We start from the raw sequence: 19,859 nt of genomic DNA on the forward strand, positions 1-19,859 counted from the left end.
TCATGAGCCACCGTGGACCTCTTGGTGGTGATTACGGCGCTTCCAGAATGCAAGTCGCAGTCGGCTTCTTCGTTTGGGAAGACGCCGAGGAACTCCATCATTGGAATCTCTACGAGATTCTCGTCCGGACGGATCGTTCCTGCCACTGTCCCCAGTAGTACTGGAGTGGGGCGTCGGGCTGCGGGTGCCATTCGATGCGAGGTGGGACGAGGTCTGATGACTCCCGTCGCCTTCGGAACGGGCATGACTAGGATGCTTCGAAATGCTGGGACTAGGACTATAGTTACTTTCATGGTCCCCGAGGTGAGATGCATAAGATGTACTGGGTCGCGTGCTGCTGTCGTCCAGACCTCCCAGATCACTCTGAGGTGCACTCTCGTCCGATGCACGCTTTTCGTCCCCACTGTCCACCTGGAGGAAGCTTGTCGCATTGGTCGCAGGCGATACAGGTGTCACATTGTTGCCGTATGTGCTCATACTTTGGGTGCGGGTGCAGCTGTTGCGTGTAGACATTGACGGACCGGACGTACGAACGGATGAACTATGGTGCGCGTGATGACCCCTCTTGTCGGACTGTGGTCCATTGCGAGAGCTATTGGGGCGATCGCCCGACGATCGAGCCTGATCGTCATGCTTGGTAGAGACATTCCCGCTATCGTTGCCCGGATTGGCGTACAACGCAGCAGCAAGGACCGCCGGGTCTCCCGATGGACGGGACGAGGTATCGGTGATGGGATTCTGATACTCAGTAGCATTTGACCCTCGTGCTGATTGCGGTGCGGTGGGGATAGAGAAGTACGAAAGGTCCGGCATGGCGTTGGAGGACTTTCGGGTATTCGTGGGCTCAAGCTCCATGGGCGTTCCGGTAATCTCGATTTGTGGCCCCGGAGTGTCAGGCGATACGACAGGCTCGATGGTGTTTTCATTGTATTCACGAGGTTGTGATTCTGTGCGGTCAGACGAAGCAGGGGAATCGGACTCGTTCCGATCGAGTTCAGCATCTGACGGCACGGCCCTGGGCGTACTATCACTCGACTCGACAGGCTCGGCGGGGGTCATGATGGGGCTGCGAGAAAGAGGCGAGATCGCGGCCTCGCTCGAGTCTTCGAGGCGCAGGCCTTTCTTGCGCATCATCTCCTGAGTGGCGAACTGCTGCCACTGCGCCTGGTTACTGCGAATATGCTCCCCGGTGAAGCGCAGTTGCGGTAGCAGATCCTCCACGCCCTCGAAGAGCGGAAGTGCAAAGATCGACATGAAACCAATTTGACTGGTCGCCAGCTTATAGATGTTGCCCAACTCGGGAGGACCGCCAAAGAGAGCGGTTTCCATCCCAACCTCCTTCTCCATCTCGCCCTGATTAGCAAACTCCTCCTGCAGAATTTGCGTCCATTTCTCCGCAATCGCCCACGGCCGGGCCACGTTGCTGATGTCGGCGCACTTGATCAACAACCCACAGAGCAGGGTCTTATACAGCTCCAGATCCTGAGGTTTCCACCCATCAACCGACTTGTGGTTTGCGTAGAACTTTTCTTGGAGCGAACCCATGCGCTCCATAAATTTTTGATGTACTCCCATGTCGGTTGCCAGAATCGAGCTGATGAGGAGCTTTCGTAATTGCTTGTCTTTGAAGGCGGCCGGCCAGTGGCGGCGCAGAATCTGAGAGAAGGCAGCACAGTGAAACGCTTCGAGAACTGAGTTGTCATTGTACAGCTGGGCGAGGGGAGCGTTGAGCTTCACAAGGAAGAAGTTGTTGACACCAGGGTGTCCGACGTCGTGCCCGATGGCGGAGATCAGGAGGGTGAGGGCGTCAAAGGGGGTAAGAAGGGACGCGATAGGGGATTTGGTCACCGGGGGTTGGTCAATCGGGCCGTAGGGGGGCAGGACGCCAATGTTGAGGAGGAAGCAGAATACGGACTGTAGGACGTCGATGGCGTGACGGAAGTTGTGGTAGAGGACAAACGAGTTGTAGGCGGCTCGGCAAGCCAGCAGGAAGGTTTGCAGCTCCTCTTCTGATAACCGCCAGTGTTCCAGACCTGGAAGGCTAAAAGCGTGGGAGATCATCGCACACGCGCCGACCACCAGTTCGTCTTCGGAAAAATCATGTGCGCAAAAGTCCCACTTCCCAACCTGCTCGGTGATCAAAGCTTTGCGGTCCGAACGCACGTCCAGATCCCGGTCCTGGAATTCGTCAATGATCTCCTCGGGATTGCAGATCCCTTTCATGAGTTTTGACACCATTGCCTCTCGTAGATACGCATAAGGTTCTTCTTCGTGTACCCCAACCCAGGACAACTTGCGAAGCTTCTTCCGCGCGAGGAAGCGAGACATTTCCTTCTGGGCATTTCGTCGCGTCCGATACGCATGGACCACCAGACTGTGGAGGCGAGCTGGGTCGAGCGGAGTGAGCAAAACATCCACCGCACCCGCATCGAGGCATCGGGCGATCTGCTTGTGTTCGGACGTGAGGGAGCTCCGACTTTGCGGATCGCTGGTCGGCTCCGCAGCGGTGGTTTCCTGTGTATCCGGGCCAGCAGCGCGTAGAAGAGCAATCGGCATGACGAGGTTGAGGCCATCCTGCACCTGAATATCAGTTGAGACTCCACTCAGGAGCGAAAGTCCCGGGGCATCGTCCAAGTGGGAAGAAAAGGTAAAAGTCCGCTGCACCGATCCAGGTGACGGAGGAGCCGTGTCTGCCCAGGAAGCCCGACTGGCCTTACGGCGAGCGACATTACTCTCATCGTGCCCGAAGTCGACTCCACAGAAGGCAAAAATGGGTGTGCAATCACTGTTGGAACGGTCGCTGAGCTCTGCGAGCTTGGTCGCAAAAGAGGACCCGGTGTGACATAGGTAGACTAAGAACGAGAGTCAGCTCCAGTCCTCCGACTGATGCAATGCAATGCGCCAAGATGGAAATTTCTTGACCAGAGGGAACTCACTCTTCTTGCACACATTCAGCAATAGGTCCACATCGGCCTGTAGCGCCTCGGGCTCGTCGGGGGACGCAAGAGACCCGATGGACGAGACAGTCGACGTGTCGATAGAACCCCGTCGCACCCAGCGTTCCGTTCGCACACGGTCGTCTATATAGACGCCAACACTTTCCACCCGATCTGACATGGTGTGGCGTGCGACGAGAGGACTATCCAACAAAGGTGCCACAAAGACTCTTGGGGGTAGCGCGAGGATCACCGCTTTGCGCGCGAATCGAACAAAGACGAGGACCAAGGAGACGCGATCGTGACGACTCTCTCCTTCCTCGCATATGGATCCCCAAACGCCTGCTGTGAATTGGTGGGATTGAGTCTAGAATGGCCGACCGACGATGGACCCGCGAGGCTCCACGAGTGGGGGTGAGTTGAACAATCGACGAGGACCGGCAGGCGATCGATGACCCGTGAAAGAAAGACGTGGCGATGCGTGTTTCGGAAGTCGCACTTCCAAAGGGTGAACGAAGACTTAAGTCAAGGAAAGAGTAACGAGTGGCGAGCCAAAAACGGGATGGGCGGAGGTGTTGACAACGGTGCCGACAAGACGATGTGCCGAGGAGTCGGCGAAGAGGGAATGACGAGGGTCGGCCGCAATCGTTCGTTGGACGGGGAGGGTCGCGGCCAACAATGCAGTTGTTTCGCTGTAGGCAACCCGAGGTCGCGGTGAGGGCTGGGACGACCCGAGACAAGTTGCAGCGGGCGTCGCGTCACGCTTGAAGCGACGACGGGGGAGTGAGAGAGAACGTCGGATGCACTGCGTGACCCGACCGATCGAATCTGGGGAATTGACGAATGACGACGACTTTTTGGGGGAGGGGAGGAGGTCTCTGACCGGCACGTGAGATAGGATGGTTCAACGGCCTGACGTGATGGCCGATCGCAAAACCTTTTTTGATGGAGGAAAAGCGGCGAGGCGGCGGCGACGGCAGCGGCAGTAGCAGCAGCAGCAGCCTTGTGGATCGTGGAATATTTGTTGATCGGCAAATTGGTAGACGTTGAGAACAAAAAAACAAAAAAGAGGTACTCAGGACGACATGATCGGAATAATGCCAGAGTGAGTCGCAGGAGAGTCGTGGGCGAAGCAATACCGCGATGGAAGGAACCGTCGACCCGAAGCGAAAGAAAAACCGAGAAATGAACGGGGCACCGAGGCGGCGAGGACAGCAAATGTGGAACGGTCTTGACTAGAAAGAAGGAAGGAGTAGGATGATGAAAGATGCGCGCAGAGTCGAGGCTAGGCCAGTGGGACGGATTCGCAGATTGGAGATGTGAGGAAAGAGGAGGGGAGGAGACGGTTATCGCAAGTGGAGGGAAGGGAGGGGAAAGACTATGTCGCGCGAGTCGACGACTTTTGGCGACGGTAGCAAGAAGCAACAGGACTCTGCTAGTCCGGTAGTCGGTCACTGGAAGGGGAGGGGAGGAGACAAGAGGCTCGTCACTTGGTCCGAGTGAGGGTCTAGCACGGTCCCGGAGGAGTCCAAGTGGAGAGAAGGGTGAGGGCCAGGTCGAGGACGAGTCGAGTCCAGCCGAGTCGAAGGGGGTGAGGAAGAGGGAGAGAGGGAGAGAGCGAGAGAGTAGTACGAGAGACGGGACAAACTACAGTTACTGAGTACAGCGGCGAGGGCCCGTAATCGCAGAGGAGATGGGCCAGTGGAGGGAGGCAGGAGGAGCGGAAGTTTACTACGACGAGCCTGCGTTGATCACTTAATTTGAGAGGCGTCCGAGAGCACGGGGAAGGGGGCTTCTGTGCTCCTTCCAGAAGGGCTGGGCACAGGCGGACGGGATGGGAAATCTGACCAGCAGACCAGCACCAGACCGGGGCCAGAGACGAAAGGAGCCACAAACTGAGGGAGAGAGAAAAAAAAAAAAAAAAAAAAAAGAAAGAAAGAAAAGAGACCCGAAGGAGCGTTGCGGACGGGATGGATCGTCTCTGCACCCAAAGTCCACCCAAGTGAGATTTTGTGACTGGTCTTCCATTCTCGTACTAGTGTGGACGGTAAAACGCAACGAGACTCGGTCACTGGGACGCTGTTTACTGGTACTGGGTACCTCCTCCGTCACGCGCGTCACTCCTCCCTGATGAGTACCGTGCCGCCCACGGTTCAAGTACCCAATGTACCCCATTCATCATCGATGTGATACACTAACCCACAAGTGTCGGAGACAATAGGAGAGGGATTGAGCACAATGAGCAGTGTGGATGAGAGCCAGAGGAATACATGGGGAATACTATACATACTTGGGACTCTGGAAGTACGGTCCAGGGAGACAGGTCGTGCATCACTGCATACCTATTCATGCACGACTCCCGATGCAATGACCGAAATGCTCCCACGGTCAGATTAGGCTGCGCGCGACCATGATTGTCTACCCAAACATGATTGAGGAGACTTGTCGAATCTTAATTCTCCCCGACCGAATCGTAAGATTGCATGAGAGTGTCATGATAGACGACAGGTGAGAACCGGGATGGGTTCTCTTGTTGACAACTTGACAGTCGGTTGCCATATTGGACGGTGATGACTGGTTAGTGTTTAGTCTTTACCCTTGCTTCTGGAACACCCCGTGGAGCTTTCTCTGCAGAAGTTGCACAGTTGTCCACGCTTTCCACCCAGTCGTGTTGATCTCCATGGGAAAACAAAAAAGGGCCCACCGCAGGGTATTTGAAAATCCCGTGTGAAAGGTCGACTCAGCCGTGGCCCAGGACCACTCTGTTTTTTGGTTGGTTTTTTTTTTTTGTTTCCTTCTATTTCCTTTTCTGATCTTCTGTTCTATTCCCTTTGTTCTCCCTTCCTTGATCCATCCCTGCAGAGCCTCGATCCCGGACTGGGGAGTGTGGACCGCATACCACGCCACACGCTCATTTGCGCAGGAACCTTTTTCCCGTCGAACATTCCTCCCGTCTTCTAGAAGGCCCACGGGGCTCGGCCGCTCATCCAAGCGCACAGGCGACCACCTGACTCCTGGAGGTAGGTGACTACTGAGGTGTACTGTAGGTACTTGTCGTATCAGTGTTCAGTACTCACTACTGTAAGTAAGTGTACTGCAGCTCCCACTCCCCGTGCCCGTGGACTCTTATTTCAATTGAGGGATGCAACTCCACTCTCCATCGAGGCGGCACCCTCCTTCTTATGCATCACTGCCCCAGTAGCCCCCCTCCAGACTGTCTCCTCTGGTTTCTCGGGTCCACTGTGACTGTCCAGTGTCCACAGTCCACAGTCCACAGTCCACAGTCCACCCTACTGCTCTCTCTCCGCTTGTGGTGTGCTCTCTCTCCAAACCAAGAACAGGTTCAACTGCCATGGAGCGCGGCTGGAGAAGAGAGGAGGGATGGAGTGTCTTTGATAGTTCACTGGACCAGTATACATCAATTGGCCACATCGCCCGTACTGGGATCCTTTGGGCACGACAGCAATGAGCCGGGCACACGGTGCCACACACACCCACTAGTGATCACCGGGCACAGTGGTCAAGGGTCAGTGGTCGTGCCCCCGATGGGCTCGGGTTTGGTGACCGGAGATGACTTTCTGTGGGGGCAACTCTCGGCTCAGGGCTGAGGGTCAATACGACTACGGTATTGATGAATACGGTATTGCAGTATTGCAGTATTGCACATCTCGAGTCAGCGCCGGATGCACAATGTTCCCGTTAGTCTGCTAGTACTGTTGTACAGATGCGAGACTGCGAGACCTGAACGGTGGTCGAATAGCGATCGTCTCCCTCAAGGTCGAATCGTATGAGGAGACTACAGCACCAAAGGTCATGCTACAGTCCACCGAGTCCAGAGGAAAGTACCATATGCATATCCATCTCTGATAATGCCTAGGTGGGTACTAATGTAGCAAGAGGACTTACATATCCATGTACAGCACTACAGACTGCAGACTGCAGACTGCAGAGACCACTTAGGCTGCAGGCATACCTATGCACCATTGCACATTCATTTGTGGCTCTGCAGGTATCGATGCCGCACAGCTTATCATGTCATGGACGGGGGGGGGGGGGGGGGGGGGGAACCCGGACTCGGGCGCAGGTCAGATGTCGTCCCGGCTTGATCGGGCAAGATCGTCGCTTCCAGAAGCATATTCTTCTTCCGTGGATCCCTCGGTGTCGTTGGAAACGGTTGTTACAAGTACTGTGAAATGTGAATGCCCGATGTCACTGCCAGTCCCGATTCCCCATGATCTCATTGACACGAGACCATGCGTCACTGGGGAGATCGCCTGGGGCATCAACCTGCAGGACGAGACTACATACTCACACACACACAGAGACAGTACAGCGAGGGAATCCAAAGAGCACAGATGCTTCTATCAGAATTGCTAGATCACCTCCGGGTGAGCCTGAGGACTGGTAACCCATACAGCATGGTCATACAGGCCACTGGCCGGGTCCGATGAAAGAAGTGCAGCCAGTCCAACGCATCCTGCGCGACCGATTCAGGGCCAGATTGGGGGCTTACGCGATCCGTGCCAAGTTCCACCCAAGCCCAACTTGCCAAGTGCCAAACTGCCAAACCCGCCAACCCTACCGGTCCCGTTACAGACCGTGACGACTCGAAGATCGGACACACTTGGACCCGTGGGCTGCAGAAGTCTAGAGTCACGTGGATCACCGTACATCACCTTTATCAGCCTAGCACGCGACTACACAGTACACAGTTTACACATTTTCTTAGGCAGGCACCTAGATCAGTATGCTAACTTGCTAAGTGACTCTACATTCACTGTGAGTGTCACTGTACAGGGAGTACTCCTGACTCTGAGTAGTAGCTGTAAAAATGCCACTAGAAGCAAGTGTTGACTCGTGTCAACCTACAGCACCGAGTCCACACCACAAAAAGTCCTAAAAAAAAGGAAAATAATCCCGAAGAGAGACGGAGACGTATGAATGATCAGTCGGATATCCGACTACAACCTCTTCAGCCACTGCTCATTCCCACTGCCCTCTCTTGTCAAGAGGTAAGGGACTCGACTCCCTAGTCACTCCACCAGGTACAGTCACGTGATACAGGGTGCGACCCTCCAAGCCACCACCAATTGAACTCGTCTGCCCCCCCCCCCCCCCCCCCCCCCCGCCTTTGATCGCTGGACCTTGTGTCATTGTTCGCCTTCGGATTTCGTCAGATCTCCACCATCGAAGGGCCAACCCTACATAACTCCTAACTCTGCTAACAATAGTATCACGCGTCACGGAGTCCAAGTTTACTCGACGACTGTACATGATATACTATGTACATTCCCTATCTTCTACATACAACTCCTGGAAAAAAAAAAAAACAACCGAAAGACTCGATTTGGACACGCCGGTGAAACTTGAATCTGTCCTCCAGCTGCACACACGCAGGGCTCATCACATCCAATGCACGCGGTTGACCCTCGACAGCATTCTTGTACTCACTACCCCCCTACCCCCTTATTTGAACATGACGGGGATTCTGGTTGGAGGTTTATAACACTTAGTAGGTAAGGTAGGTTAGTAGGTGGACCGTGGACCGTAGACCTCAAGATACAGTAGTGCCTGGACATTATAGTTCTCATATGATCTACATCGTGGCTCGACATCTTCGCCGGAAAGTACCTGATTTTTAAAGGCAATGAGAAGCTATGACGGGAGATATGCCCTGTAATTGATAGGGCAACGTCTAGGGCGGCCGACAAGTGTACATCCATAGTCACACGATGGATATACTACGTTCTGCAGAATTGGGGACGAACGTAATACGTATTGTTGCGTAATTGGGACCGGTCGAATTTGGAAAGGATTACAATGGCAGCAAGGTGATGAGGAAGATTTGTAGAGTGAATTCTAAACAGACCGTCTGAAAGGACCATCCACAAGGCCTACATGACGGTTATATGGCCTACTAACTTTGGACTCGTGCCTTTCAGGACTACAGACTTCAGACTACAGACTACAGACTACAGACTACAGACTACAGACTACAGACTACAGACTACAGACTACAGACTACAGACTACAGACTACAGACTACAGACTACAGACTACAGACTACAGACTACAGACTACAGACTACAGACTACAGACTACAGACTACAGACTACAGACTACAGACTACAGACTACAGCCACAGTCATACCAGTACTCATCAGGAACCCAAGGAAATTGGATGGTGTGGTGGAGAATTAAAAGTATGCGTTTCCCAAGGAGGATCCCTTTCCCAAGACCGTTACTTTCTGTCCGTACCTTCAGCACAGTGGTTCAATGTCTACCACTCGCCAACCTTGCAGATCAATTTGCCCTTGGTCTTGTTGCTCTCCAGCAACTGGTGTGCCTGGACGATATCCTCAAAGGAAAAGACCTTCTCCACAAACACCTTGAACGAGCCGTCGCAGAACTTGGGCAGCGCATGCTCCACCAGAGTATCCCGCAACTTGCCCTGATATTCCTCATCGCGGCTGCGCAAGGTACTTCCCTCCAGACGCACACGCTTGAACAGCAATGGGGCCATGTTCACACCCTCGGGCAACTTGCCCCCGCCCATGATACCCAGCACCACGACACGACCATCCCGCGCCGCCGTGTTCAAGTTACCCTGGAAGTAGGGCGCACCGATGAAATCCACAATGACATTGACGCCGGAGCCCCCCGTCAACTTTTGAATCTCGCTGGCCCAGTCCTCGGTGTTGTAGTTGAAGGCCTTGGTCACACCCAGCTCTTTCTCGAGGAAGTCGATCTTCTCTTGGGAACCGGCAGTGGCGTAGATGGCCGAGGCGCCTTCGGCCTTGGCGAGTTGGATACCGGAAATGGAGACGGACGAGGCACCGGCGTGCCAGAGGACGGATTGGCCCTTTTTGAATTCTCCGATGAGGAAGAGGGCCTGTGTGGCTGTGATCCAGGTCTAGCAAAGGGGTGGGAAAACAATGGTCAATGAACTGTCCGTGAGAAGGGGAGGGGGCCAATGACCACAGAGGTAGAGAGACGTTGGGGACTGCCAAAGCTGTGCTGTATCGGTCGCTGGTTTAAAACAGCCCGTTGAACAAGATGAAACGCACCTCAGGAACACCGGCAGCTTCCTCCCAGGAAAGCTGACTGGGCTTGTGAACCAGCATCTTCGTCGAGACGACAATGTACTCAGCGTAAGCACCTACAATCCCCTCCCATCACATGGTCAATATTTCAACTTCGACTTCCAGATGTTCTTCTGTTCCTCTCGGCGGTGATATTAGCAAGTGAAAAGATCCACATACCCCCGTACGCCAATCCAAACACCTCATCACCACGCTTGAAATCGCCCGACTTGTCCGCATCACCGCCAAACCCCTCAATCACCCCGCTGAACTCCACACCCATAGTCTCCGGTGCCTGAGGAGGCAGCGGGTACTGTCCCTCCCGTTGCAGGAGATCCATGCGATTCAGTCCAAAGGCGCGAATTTTGACGAGCGCTTGGCCAGCTGCAGGAACGGGTTTCTCGATCTCGGCCATGTGCATGGCTTCGGCGGGACCCTTGCCGCCTTTGATAGCTGGGTGTCATATCATGAGTATGTCAGCGTTTGAAGGTGAAGACGTTGCAAGGTATTTTGGTGCTGGGACTGGAAAGGGCCGAACTGAGTCAAACTTGAAAACTTCAGCGAGGAGGACACCCTTCCTCGCGTGAAGCCGACATCCAGATGGGGAGCATGAGTGTCAAATGCCCGCGGGGGTAGATTGCCCAGCAAAATGATGTGTAACATGCGGGGCGGCGGCCGAGGATAGTACTCTCGGTAAGATGGACTGAAGAGGGGATCGCATGGAGATTTGGCATACCAATTGCGCGCATCGTAGAAGGCATTGTAGTTTGTGAGTGGCTGGTAGAAGGTGAAAATTTTATTTTTTTGTGTAGTAAACCGACGTTTTGACTATTGATCCTCTGGTATGGTGAAGAGGTGGGAAGATCAAGTCGAGTGTGGTAATACTCGTACTTAATAGTGGCCAGGCGGGGCGGTACTGCGGTAGGTAAAATAGTCCAACAGCTCGAAACCGGCACGTTCAAAGTTTCAAGCAATACTCCTGAGAAAGCTTGATTGTCAACTGCACGAACAAAGTGATAATAAGAGTAAGTAACTAGTCGATGATCTCAGAACTCTTGATGATCAATCATGAACGTAGCACTCCCGAGAGTCCCTACTCTTCTCCTTTTCCCTCTTTCTCCGAGTCCCAACAGCCTTCATGGACGGGCCCCCTGCCGTCGTCCACCTCGTCATCGTGAATTTGTCAGCACCTTAAAGGTCCCCACTTCGAGCTTGTCGCGGGCGGCTGCAGATTTGCGACTGGATCTCCAATGCTCCATGATGTTATCCACACGTAGAGTACTCCCCACCTGGAAGTGTCCGAAGATGGTGACCACTGACCACTGGCCACTAACCACTGACTACTAGAGGATTGGAGACGCCCCTCGGCGTCAGATGGATGCATCAACCCTTGATGTATCGGTTCTCGACCTCGTTGAGGCTCAAGGAACAGGAGCTGACCTGATCACGAGGAGCCACTAATGCTCCCATGCGGCTCTGATCTGACAATGACAATATGCGACAGACAAGTCGGACATGATGTACTACTGTAGTACTGAGTACTAGTTAGTGAGTACTCACTGCTTAGTAAAGATTGTGGGGTCCGGGCCGGGAGTCCGGCATCGTCCTTGCGGTCGATTTCTGGGCCGAGGTATCCGTCCTCGACGGGCTGCCGGTGCCCGAGCAGAACCCAACTCCAAGGCGGATGCCCATTCCTTTGAACAAAAGAAGTAGCGAATAGAGAAGAGGAGAGGCTCGCAGTATACATGAACTCATCTATGTCATGAAAGCCCATTCTATCTACAAGAATACTAGAATCATTAAGTGCCTGGACTTGTAAATAGTTCATGGTCAGCCTGGTAAGCCTGAAAGAAAGTGTCAAAATGAAAGTGACGGTTGACCCGGTCGGTCCCTGTGTACACAGTAAACAATTACACACTACAGACACTACTTGGCTCATCCGATGTTCTTGCCACGATCAAGCCCACAAATGTATACAATTCTACATGGGAGACTTGTGAGACATACATAATCACAATGCATTAGCTATCATACATGTCCATGCGGCGCTTAATAACAACATCAAGATGGGAAAGTGGGTTGATCGATCAGGAAAGCAGATTTTTGAGCGACGGGCTCGCACTCGCTCCAGAGCTGGCATTGCTCGTCCCAGTCACTGCGGGATGCCGCTGGGTGTTGGGATTCCCCCCAAGGATGGTGGCCAGAGACTGCGACGAGTCGGCCCGGATGGGAGGAGTTGGTCCACGCGGACCCAGCCGGGCTTGAGTGGACGGCGGCGAGTGGGAAGCAGCACTCATATCACGCTCAGCGGCAAAGATGCGTGGTGGGAGGCCTCCATTGAGCGCGCTAAGAGCTGTCTGCGGAGACCGGTTGATTGCCGCCTGCGCAATGGGCGGTGATGCAGATGTCGGATACGCTCGCGGTGCCTGAGAGAGGTGTGGTGACCGCGCCGAGATGGGGGCATACGGGCTTTGGTGGGCGCCGTACGCCTGGGCCGGAGGAGGAGGAGGTGGTGGGCCAGTGCCAAATGGAGATGGAGGATGAGCGGATGGATAGCCACCCAGGTGATGAGGTGGGGGAGGGGGCGGAGGGCCAGACGGGTATGGTGACGGGGACATGCCATTGCGCACGTCGGGACTGCGACCGGGACGTTGGTCGTAGGCTGGGTAGCCGGGGAGACCGCTGTGTGGATGAGTTGGAGGAAGAGGCCGCGCGAGGACGCTCGTGGGGGGTGGCGGGGGATGGGAGTGGCCATGTGGCAGGTAGGTATGTCCGAGTCCAGGGCCGTGACTAGCGTTAGGTACGTGATTATTGTGAGTGGGCACCATGCGCGGAGCCGGAAACATCGGCGCGCGGGCACTGGCATAAGGGGAAGGGCGAGGCTCAGGGACAGGCTCCGGCATAGGGGATTGCTTCATGTGACACTTGTGGCATTCGAATGCGGCCTCCGCGACATCGCCGTTGCTTTGGGTGAACGAATATGGTCGCGTGGATGGGAACATAGAATTATTGGCGTTGATTGCAGCTCCGTTGGGTGCCAAGGAAGGCCGTGAATCACCACGTCGTACAGTCGGCCACCATTTGGGACTGTGTTCGGTCAAACATCGAACACACTTGCGGTTGGTCAAGAAGCCCACCGCAGGCTTCAGCGGAGCGGCGTGGTCTTCCGTGTCAATTTCCATTTCATTGGCGGTCTCTTCAACCGCAGGCTTGGGTTTGGTGTTCTCCTTGGACCCCGCGCCTATTCCAGTGGCAGTAGACGTCCGTCGATGCGCAATCCCATTGCTGTGATGGGCAGCTGGCGTGGTCACAGATTGCTGTACATAAGCTGCTTTTCGTGAGGTTCCAGTCAACGTGAGATCGGCTTGCTTGTAGGTCCGTGCGAACAGCTGAACCGCATTGAGACCATCCGTGCCTGTTGGTTCACCGAGTTCGTGGATGACGGTGCCTGTACTGTGGTTGGGACAATAGACAACGGGTGTGAGGACGCCTTGCTCCGTGCCCAGGCGGACAATTTGACCATGATCTTTACGAGCGCCTTTCACTGCCGTCACCTCGAAGCCAAATCGATATTTTGCCCGAAGTGCGCAACCAACGTGAACAAAGTCTTTGCAACCAGTAGAACTACAGGGTACACATGCGCCCTTGGCCGATTTGCAAACTTTGCATTCTTGACTCCACCGCTCTTTGGGAATGGAACCAAAGCCTTCAGCGGGTTCCAGATCATTTGCATCGCCAAACTTGATTTCGGGAGTCCAAAGAGAACACGTCACGTGGGCCCAATTGTTACCAGCGGTACGCTTGAGGGGCTCCCGAGGACCGATGGGCTTGCCAACGGCTTCTTGACGCTGTCGATAAAGTTTGCCCGCTTCGATGACCATCTCTCGTTCTAGGCGCTCTTTTTCCTTGTCACGCTCGGACTTCTTGCGACTAGTGCTCTTCGTCGTCTCCATCAGTTCATGCTCGGTATGGTAGATCGGGCAAAGAACACATTCGTAGTTGGTTGAGATCGAAGGACTGCGGTCATTGGCGCACATGTCACAAAGCCACTTGCCCCCAGCTCGAACTGGGGAAATGCCATAACAACTGCGGTGAACCGTGAGACGGCAGTCTCGACAGGAGATGTGTTCCTCGCCGGCGGGCTCGATCTTGTCACAAATGGCGCAGGGAAGGACTTTGGCTCTCGGTGGGTCGGGAAGCAATGGCGGAGATTCAGGAACGACCTTCTCGATGATCGGCGCCTTTTCCTTTTTCTTGGGCATTGGCTCCACGGACGTGGCGGCTGATGTGGTCGTGCTGGGGACCTCTGGACGGGGCTGCTTCTTCTTGTCCTGCTTGCTCTCCTGATGGAGGTGAGGGTTGAGGTCGACAGGGATCCCGATCGATGAGGCGGTTGTGGCGGTAAGGTTGTTGATGGTGAAGGGGGTCTCGGTAGCGACGATGAGTTGGGCCAGTAACTCTTCGTCAATCTTTCTCCTCCACGACTTGCTGCCGCTGTTGGCAATTCTCTTGCCGATCTCATCGATATCCTCGTATTGAATGGCGTATTTCCGCCACAACACTCCACATCGAAGGCAGAGAGACACAGTAAGCTGGGGACCCTTATCTTTGTCTTTCTTTGCCGAAGGATCGGACGGCACCGTCGTACCAGGCGGGACCAACGGCGCCCGTCGCCACTGTCGAGAGGACCGCGTTGCACAAAACTTGCACTGGAACCCTCGCTTCAGCTCGGCTGCTTTGTCGTTGTCGAAGGCGGAGTCGTCGTTTTCATCGGCTACATCGTCCAGCAGCTTGGAACCTGCGATGCTCTTCCGGCGATCGTTCTTTTTCCCTCTCCGACCCTCGTAGTTACCCCAGACCTCCCGTCCACGAGGCGTTTTCTTCCACATGTAGTAGTACCGAACGATCTGGGCGACTGGAACCGTCTTGACATGCTTGGCAATCAGCCGCCACTCGGAGCCATGTTTCGCGACTCCTTCTTCGAACAGTTTCACTTCGTCCGGTTTCAGATGAGGTTCTTTCAGATCTTTGTATCTGTTGACCTTCCTCAATTTGCCCAACGCGGACTCGGCGTTGAAGCCTTCTGAATAGAGCAAGCCAATTGCCTTATCCAAGAAATTTGTGGAGAAAGGCTCCACGCCCACAGAAGGGGCCAGCTCTCTCGCACGTCGCATGTAGTCATCCACAAAGGCTTCCCGGTCCGCAGGGCTGAGATGGGAACCGGGTGCGTCGTCCTCGCCACGGGTCGGAAGCTGGGCCGCCGAGGGCATCTTGAAAAGGAGGTCCGCAGTACGCGCCTGCTTCGTGTTGGTGATGGCGACCGGCTCATCCTCACCCCGCTGAATCCAGCCCGGAGGTTTGTCTTGCACCCAGGGTGGTCGGGCAGCCTTGGCATTCTTGGCCTCACCGGCCTTGGTCAGAGCCTTGGTGCCCCCCGACTGTCGCGCCGCTTTCTTCTTGACCTCCTGGGACTTGACGTACTCCACCGGGCGTCCGGGCCAGGGGTTGACAGTTGCCTGACACCGCGGGCCAAGGGCGGAACTTGCCCGCGGATAGATGCGGTCGTCATAATCGAGAGCATCTTCGAGCTTGCAGTGGATGCCCAGATACCGATAGGGCCACATTCGCGCCTGAGCCATCTGCTCGGCCGTCTCGGGTTGCGGCATGGTGTCATCGCTGTCGTCAGGAGTGCTATCCGAGGTTCCATCGATCACGCCGTTCGCGCCGTGGTCCTCCTCTTCCTCCTCCATAACCTCGTCCTCACCGTCGACCTTGACGCCGCCGATCAAGGGGGTGTTGCGCGCTTCGAGCTTACGATCCTGGTCGCGACTACACGGGCCACAGGCCCAGGCGAAGCCGCGAGCCGGTTTCTTGATTATGGCGGGACGCACACAGCCCATGTGGTAGGTGGAGCCACACTCTGCGCAATCCACGGAATCTGCTGACGCCGCGAACAAACGACATCGTTTGCACGTTTTCACCGCGCCCGTCAGTTGCTTGCCCTTGCCCATCTCCACCAGGATGAACTTCCAGCGGTCGTCAAGGACCCGCTTGACCTTGGGCGGGACATTGATTACATCCTTGGTGGGGATGACATCGTACATGCGATGCATGTATCGGTCGAACATCTTGTCGTACCAGAACGTGTTCCGCATCTTTTTGTACGCGGCCAGGTCCTCGATTTCAGAAGCGTGGCGAATCTCGCACTTTCCCCGAAGTGAGCCGACGGGGCAGGTGTCGGAGTGCATGGACGCATACACCAGCCGCGTGTCCGTACTATGGCGTTGAATGTCGCGGGGTCTGTAGTACCAATTAATGCGCAGCTCCTCGATAATCTTGGGGCCCTGGGTCTTGTCGTTCTTGGAGGGCAAGAACTCCATAATACGGCCGAGATAGTACGGCTCCCCGGGCGGTTCGCAGACCAAGTAGACATGGTCTGGCGCAATGAGATTAGCCTTTTGAATGTCACAATAATACTCTCAAGGACGAGGTCGAGATGCCTCGCCCAGACACCACCTATGTAGCGTGAGGCGGGACTCAGAGGAGAGCGCGGCAGGGGAAACTCACCATTCACTGCCAGCGTGACACCGTCATCAGATGTAATCTGGCCATCAATGAGGCGAGGGCCTGTCTCCTCAAAGCTCATCATGTTGGTGAAGCGGCCATCGTCTGAGGTGCCGGGGGCGGCGGTGAAGACCCTCTTGGCTGGAGGAGGCTGCGAGGACGCGCTCGCACTTGATGCGACTGCCGGTTGCTTGCGCTTGCGCACTGGGCCGGCTCCCTGGGCCTCCTCTGGACGGGCAGAGAAGGAGGAGGTGCCGGGGATGGACTCTTTAGGGGCGGCTGAGAGAGCGCCGTTGGTCATCGGCTTCCGTGGTTGGATCGGCGAGGACTTCTCACTGTCAGATCTGGAGCTGGTTGATGTGGTGTTGATTGGAGGCACCCCGTTGCTACGCTTGTTGCCGGGCTTGGTGGGTGCCGCATCCAGCTCCATTTCCAGGTCGCGGTCCTCGGCATAATTAGGGCGAGGCGCATTGCGGCCTCTTGATCGAGTTCCATATGGCGCGGCCGCGGAGACGCCGGCCGCGTCGGGCACCGCCTCCGGAGAGTTGCTGGTGGTCATTGAGTGGCAGCTTTAGTCAGCCACCGCTGGAGCCTCCAGTGGACAGTAGGGGGTTTGTGCCAATGAGAGCAGGCACAAACCTGCTTGACCAGCAAGCGGAGAGCTGTTGACGGGGGGAGAGATAATTAGCATCAAAGGATGTGGCAGTTATGTGGAGGATGACACTGGGGCTACAGGGTTGGGGTAGAGAAGAACGAGGAATGGGTGGACAACAATGAGACTGTGGAGCGAGGGAAAAAAAAGGTAAAGGGACAAACACGCTATCAGACGTGGCGCGGATGCATGGACGTGGATGGTGCGGGAGGTATGTGGAAGTGTGGAAATGTGGGAACACTAAACAGAACGGGGACTGGGATTGGAAGTTTGAGGGGGGGCGAAAATCTCAAAAACGGCGGCGGGAAAGGGAAAGCATCAGGCTCTGGCGGACAGGAGCTGGGGGGGGAGGGGAGGGGGAGGGACCCTCAAATCGGAAGAATCTCCAGCAGAGAGGACGGAGACCGGGTGGAATGTGATCGAGACGGGGCGAAAAGGGACCCGGAGGCAGTGATATGTGGGAAGATGGGTGTAGATGTGGATGGGTGGATGGGGGACTACGTGTGCGCCAGGAACGTCAAGGGCGCACCAGAGACAGAGGGACGAGAGGGAGATGGGGGAAGAAGGTAGGAAAGAGATGGGCCATCGCATGGACCGTGTCAGATCTGAATCACTGCAGGGGTGCTGCTCTCTTCAGAGAAACACTGGCGGAGGCAAGAGGTGGCAGGGCCAGGGCACCATCGCCAGATTCAAGGCAGGGTGTATGGTTTGCAGGTTGACACAGAGGCACAGACTGACCGATAGCTCGATATTACATGACCATCACGGTAACTGCCGGTCAGCCGTGCCAATGCCAGATCCAGCGGGTGGGGACATGGGAGGCAACACAGGCAATGGGAGGATCATGTGTATCGAGAACAGAAGATCCAAGAGAGGGGACAGAGAATGCAACGAGCAAGTCCGGACGAGCATCACGAGGGGAGATAAAAACGGTCATCGACATGCAGCAGGCACAGCATAGGTCCAGCAGGATGGTATCTCGTTCCTCACGGACATGGGGAAAGCATCGCAATGGGGACGTGATATGCTTCAGATCGCATATCTAAAAGCAATGCAGAGAGGCCATAGACCCTCCATACGGGCGAGTGCATGACAGCCCAGAAAAGGGAACAGAAACACAGGAAAGGTGAGGAAATCAATCAACGAGCGGCGATGAAAAGAAGACAGCACGTACCAAGATGTGATGTGAGATCAGGACAAGACGAATTGATAGCGACGACCGAGAGAGGCGGACCGAGTTGAGAAAGAATTGCGAGAGGAAGGAACAAGGAATGAGGCGATGGGGTGGAGAGGACCGAAGATGAAGATGATGGGTGGATGGGATAGCCAGGAGGTGGAGGTGTGCGGGCAAGAGGGAATGGGGAAAGAAGCTTGGGAGGGAAAAGGTTCAAGACGAGGAAATAGAGAAGAGGTGCACTGGAAGCCAAGCAAGCGAGATAAGGAGGGAGGAGACTATCGACAGTCGGAGGCAATATGAGCCGTTGGGAGGGGAGCAGAGAGAGAGAGATGCAAGATGCAAGATGCAAGATGCAAAATGGACGAAGGACGATGGAAGAGGTGTCCAAGGAAGGAAAGAGAGAGGGAGAGGGAGAAGGAGAAATGGATGGGGAAATACTCCCAGTCGGAGAGAATGGCTGCGACGAGGAAGAGGTCCAAGATGGGAAAAAGGGAAAGAGAATGGAAGGGCTGATGATGGAAAAAAGCGTCGAAGATCCCGAAGGCGCCCCTAGTCCCGATGGGTGAATATGACGGATCCTGAGTGCCATCAACCTTTTTGGACCCTCCCAATGGATCAGACCCCAGGATCTTTTGATAATCATCGATAACCGGCGAGGTGTGACTCTAGATTTGGACGCGACCCATGGTCACTCATGCAAGCAATTGTAATGACCGTTGCCAGACATCCCAGGACAGACATCCCAGGACAACCTGAGGACCAGATGAGGAAAGAGCAATGCGTCAATCACTAGTGGGAGGCTTGCAGGTAAGGTAGGAAGCAACGGATTACCGTCTCGGAAAGAGCAAATTGCGCGATACTACTACTACTACTACTACTACTACTACTACTACTACTACTACTACTACTACTACTACTACTACTACTACTACTACTACTACTACTACTACTACTACTACTACTACTACGACTACTACTACTACGGAGGCAGCAACAAGATGGAATTATCTGGAACGGAGCCTAACGATCTTGATAAACATACCCTTGCCACCTAACAGGCTGCGGTTGAGGTTGTCAGGTTCCCCAACCCATTTTTCCAGCCACCAGATGAAGGAGAGACAAAACAAACACCGAGAGCGTGATATGTGAACACCAAAGCTGTATATAACAACAAAAAAAGAGTGATGCCACTGGAATTTCATAGCATAGAGGGTTACTACATCGGGATGATGAGGCCCAGACTAGCCCATGGAGCTGGTTGACATTTTCCCTAACCAACCAGGACTGTTGTCATGATCTCCGGCTAGGCAAAGAGATGATAGAGTCCAAATGAGAGAAAAAGTGACCATACCTACCCAAGCCGAGGGGCAGTCGGGCTGACCTGCTCTCTTCGAAGCTATGACCAAAGGATACAACAACACCCCGTCCGGCACGATGGGGGTCTGCAT

General features: G+C 54.8%; 4 protein-coding genes across 4 annotated transcripts; 1 reads left to right on the forward strand and 3 right to left on the reverse strand.

The window, feature by feature from the left end:
- pdeB (3',5'-cyclic-nucleotide phosphodiesterase PDE2) lies at positions 1-3,117 on the reverse strand (the record flags this gene model as incomplete). The annotated part of the gene is made up of 2 exons (XM_056935313.1): positions 1-2,852; positions 2,937-3,117. The coding sequence occupies 2 exons, from the start codon at positions 3,115-3,117 to the stop codon at positions 1-3; spliced, it is 3,033 nt and encodes a 1,010-aa protein (XP_056789185.1).
- Positions 3,118-9,216: 6,099 nt separating this feature from the next.
- On the reverse strand, positions 9,217-10,779 carry N7539_005712 (NAD(P)H-quinone oxidoreductase; the record flags this gene model as incomplete). The annotated part of the gene is made up of 4 exons (XM_056935314.1): positions 9,217-9,849; positions 10,004-10,095; positions 10,199-10,471; positions 10,755-10,779. 4 exons carry the CDS (start codon positions 10,777-10,779, stop codon positions 9,217-9,219), a joined length of 1,023 nt encoding a protein of 340 aa, XP_056789186.1.
- A 1,326-nt stretch (positions 10,780-12,105) lies between these two features.
- On the reverse strand, positions 12,106-17,141 carry N7539_005713 (DNA-binding E3 ubiquitin-protein ligase SNT2; the record flags this gene model as incomplete). The annotated part of the gene is made up of 2 exons (XM_056935315.1): positions 12,106-16,454; positions 16,586-17,141. The coding sequence occupies 2 exons, from the start codon at positions 17,139-17,141 to the stop codon at positions 12,106-12,108; spliced, it is 4,905 nt and encodes a 1,634-aa protein (XP_056789187.1).
- Positions 17,142-18,707: 1,566 nt separating this feature from the next.
- On the forward strand, positions 18,708-19,466 carry N7539_005714 (uncharacterized protein; the record flags this gene model as incomplete). Its single annotated transcript, XM_056935316.1, has 2 exons — positions 18,708-18,973; positions 19,205-19,466. 2 exons carry the CDS (start codon positions 18,708-18,710, stop codon positions 19,464-19,466), a joined length of 528 nt encoding a protein of 175 aa, XP_056789188.1.
- Between the last annotated feature and the right edge of the window lie 393 nt (positions 19,467-19,859).

The sequence above is a fragment of the Penicillium diatomitis genome, assembly GCF_028827545.1.
Source record: "Penicillium diatomitis strain IBT 30728 chromosome Unknown utg000006l_segment0_segment0, whole genome shotgun sequence".
Lineage (NCBI taxonomy): Eukaryota > Fungi > Ascomycota > Eurotiomycetes > Eurotiales > Aspergillaceae > Penicillium > Penicillium diatomitis.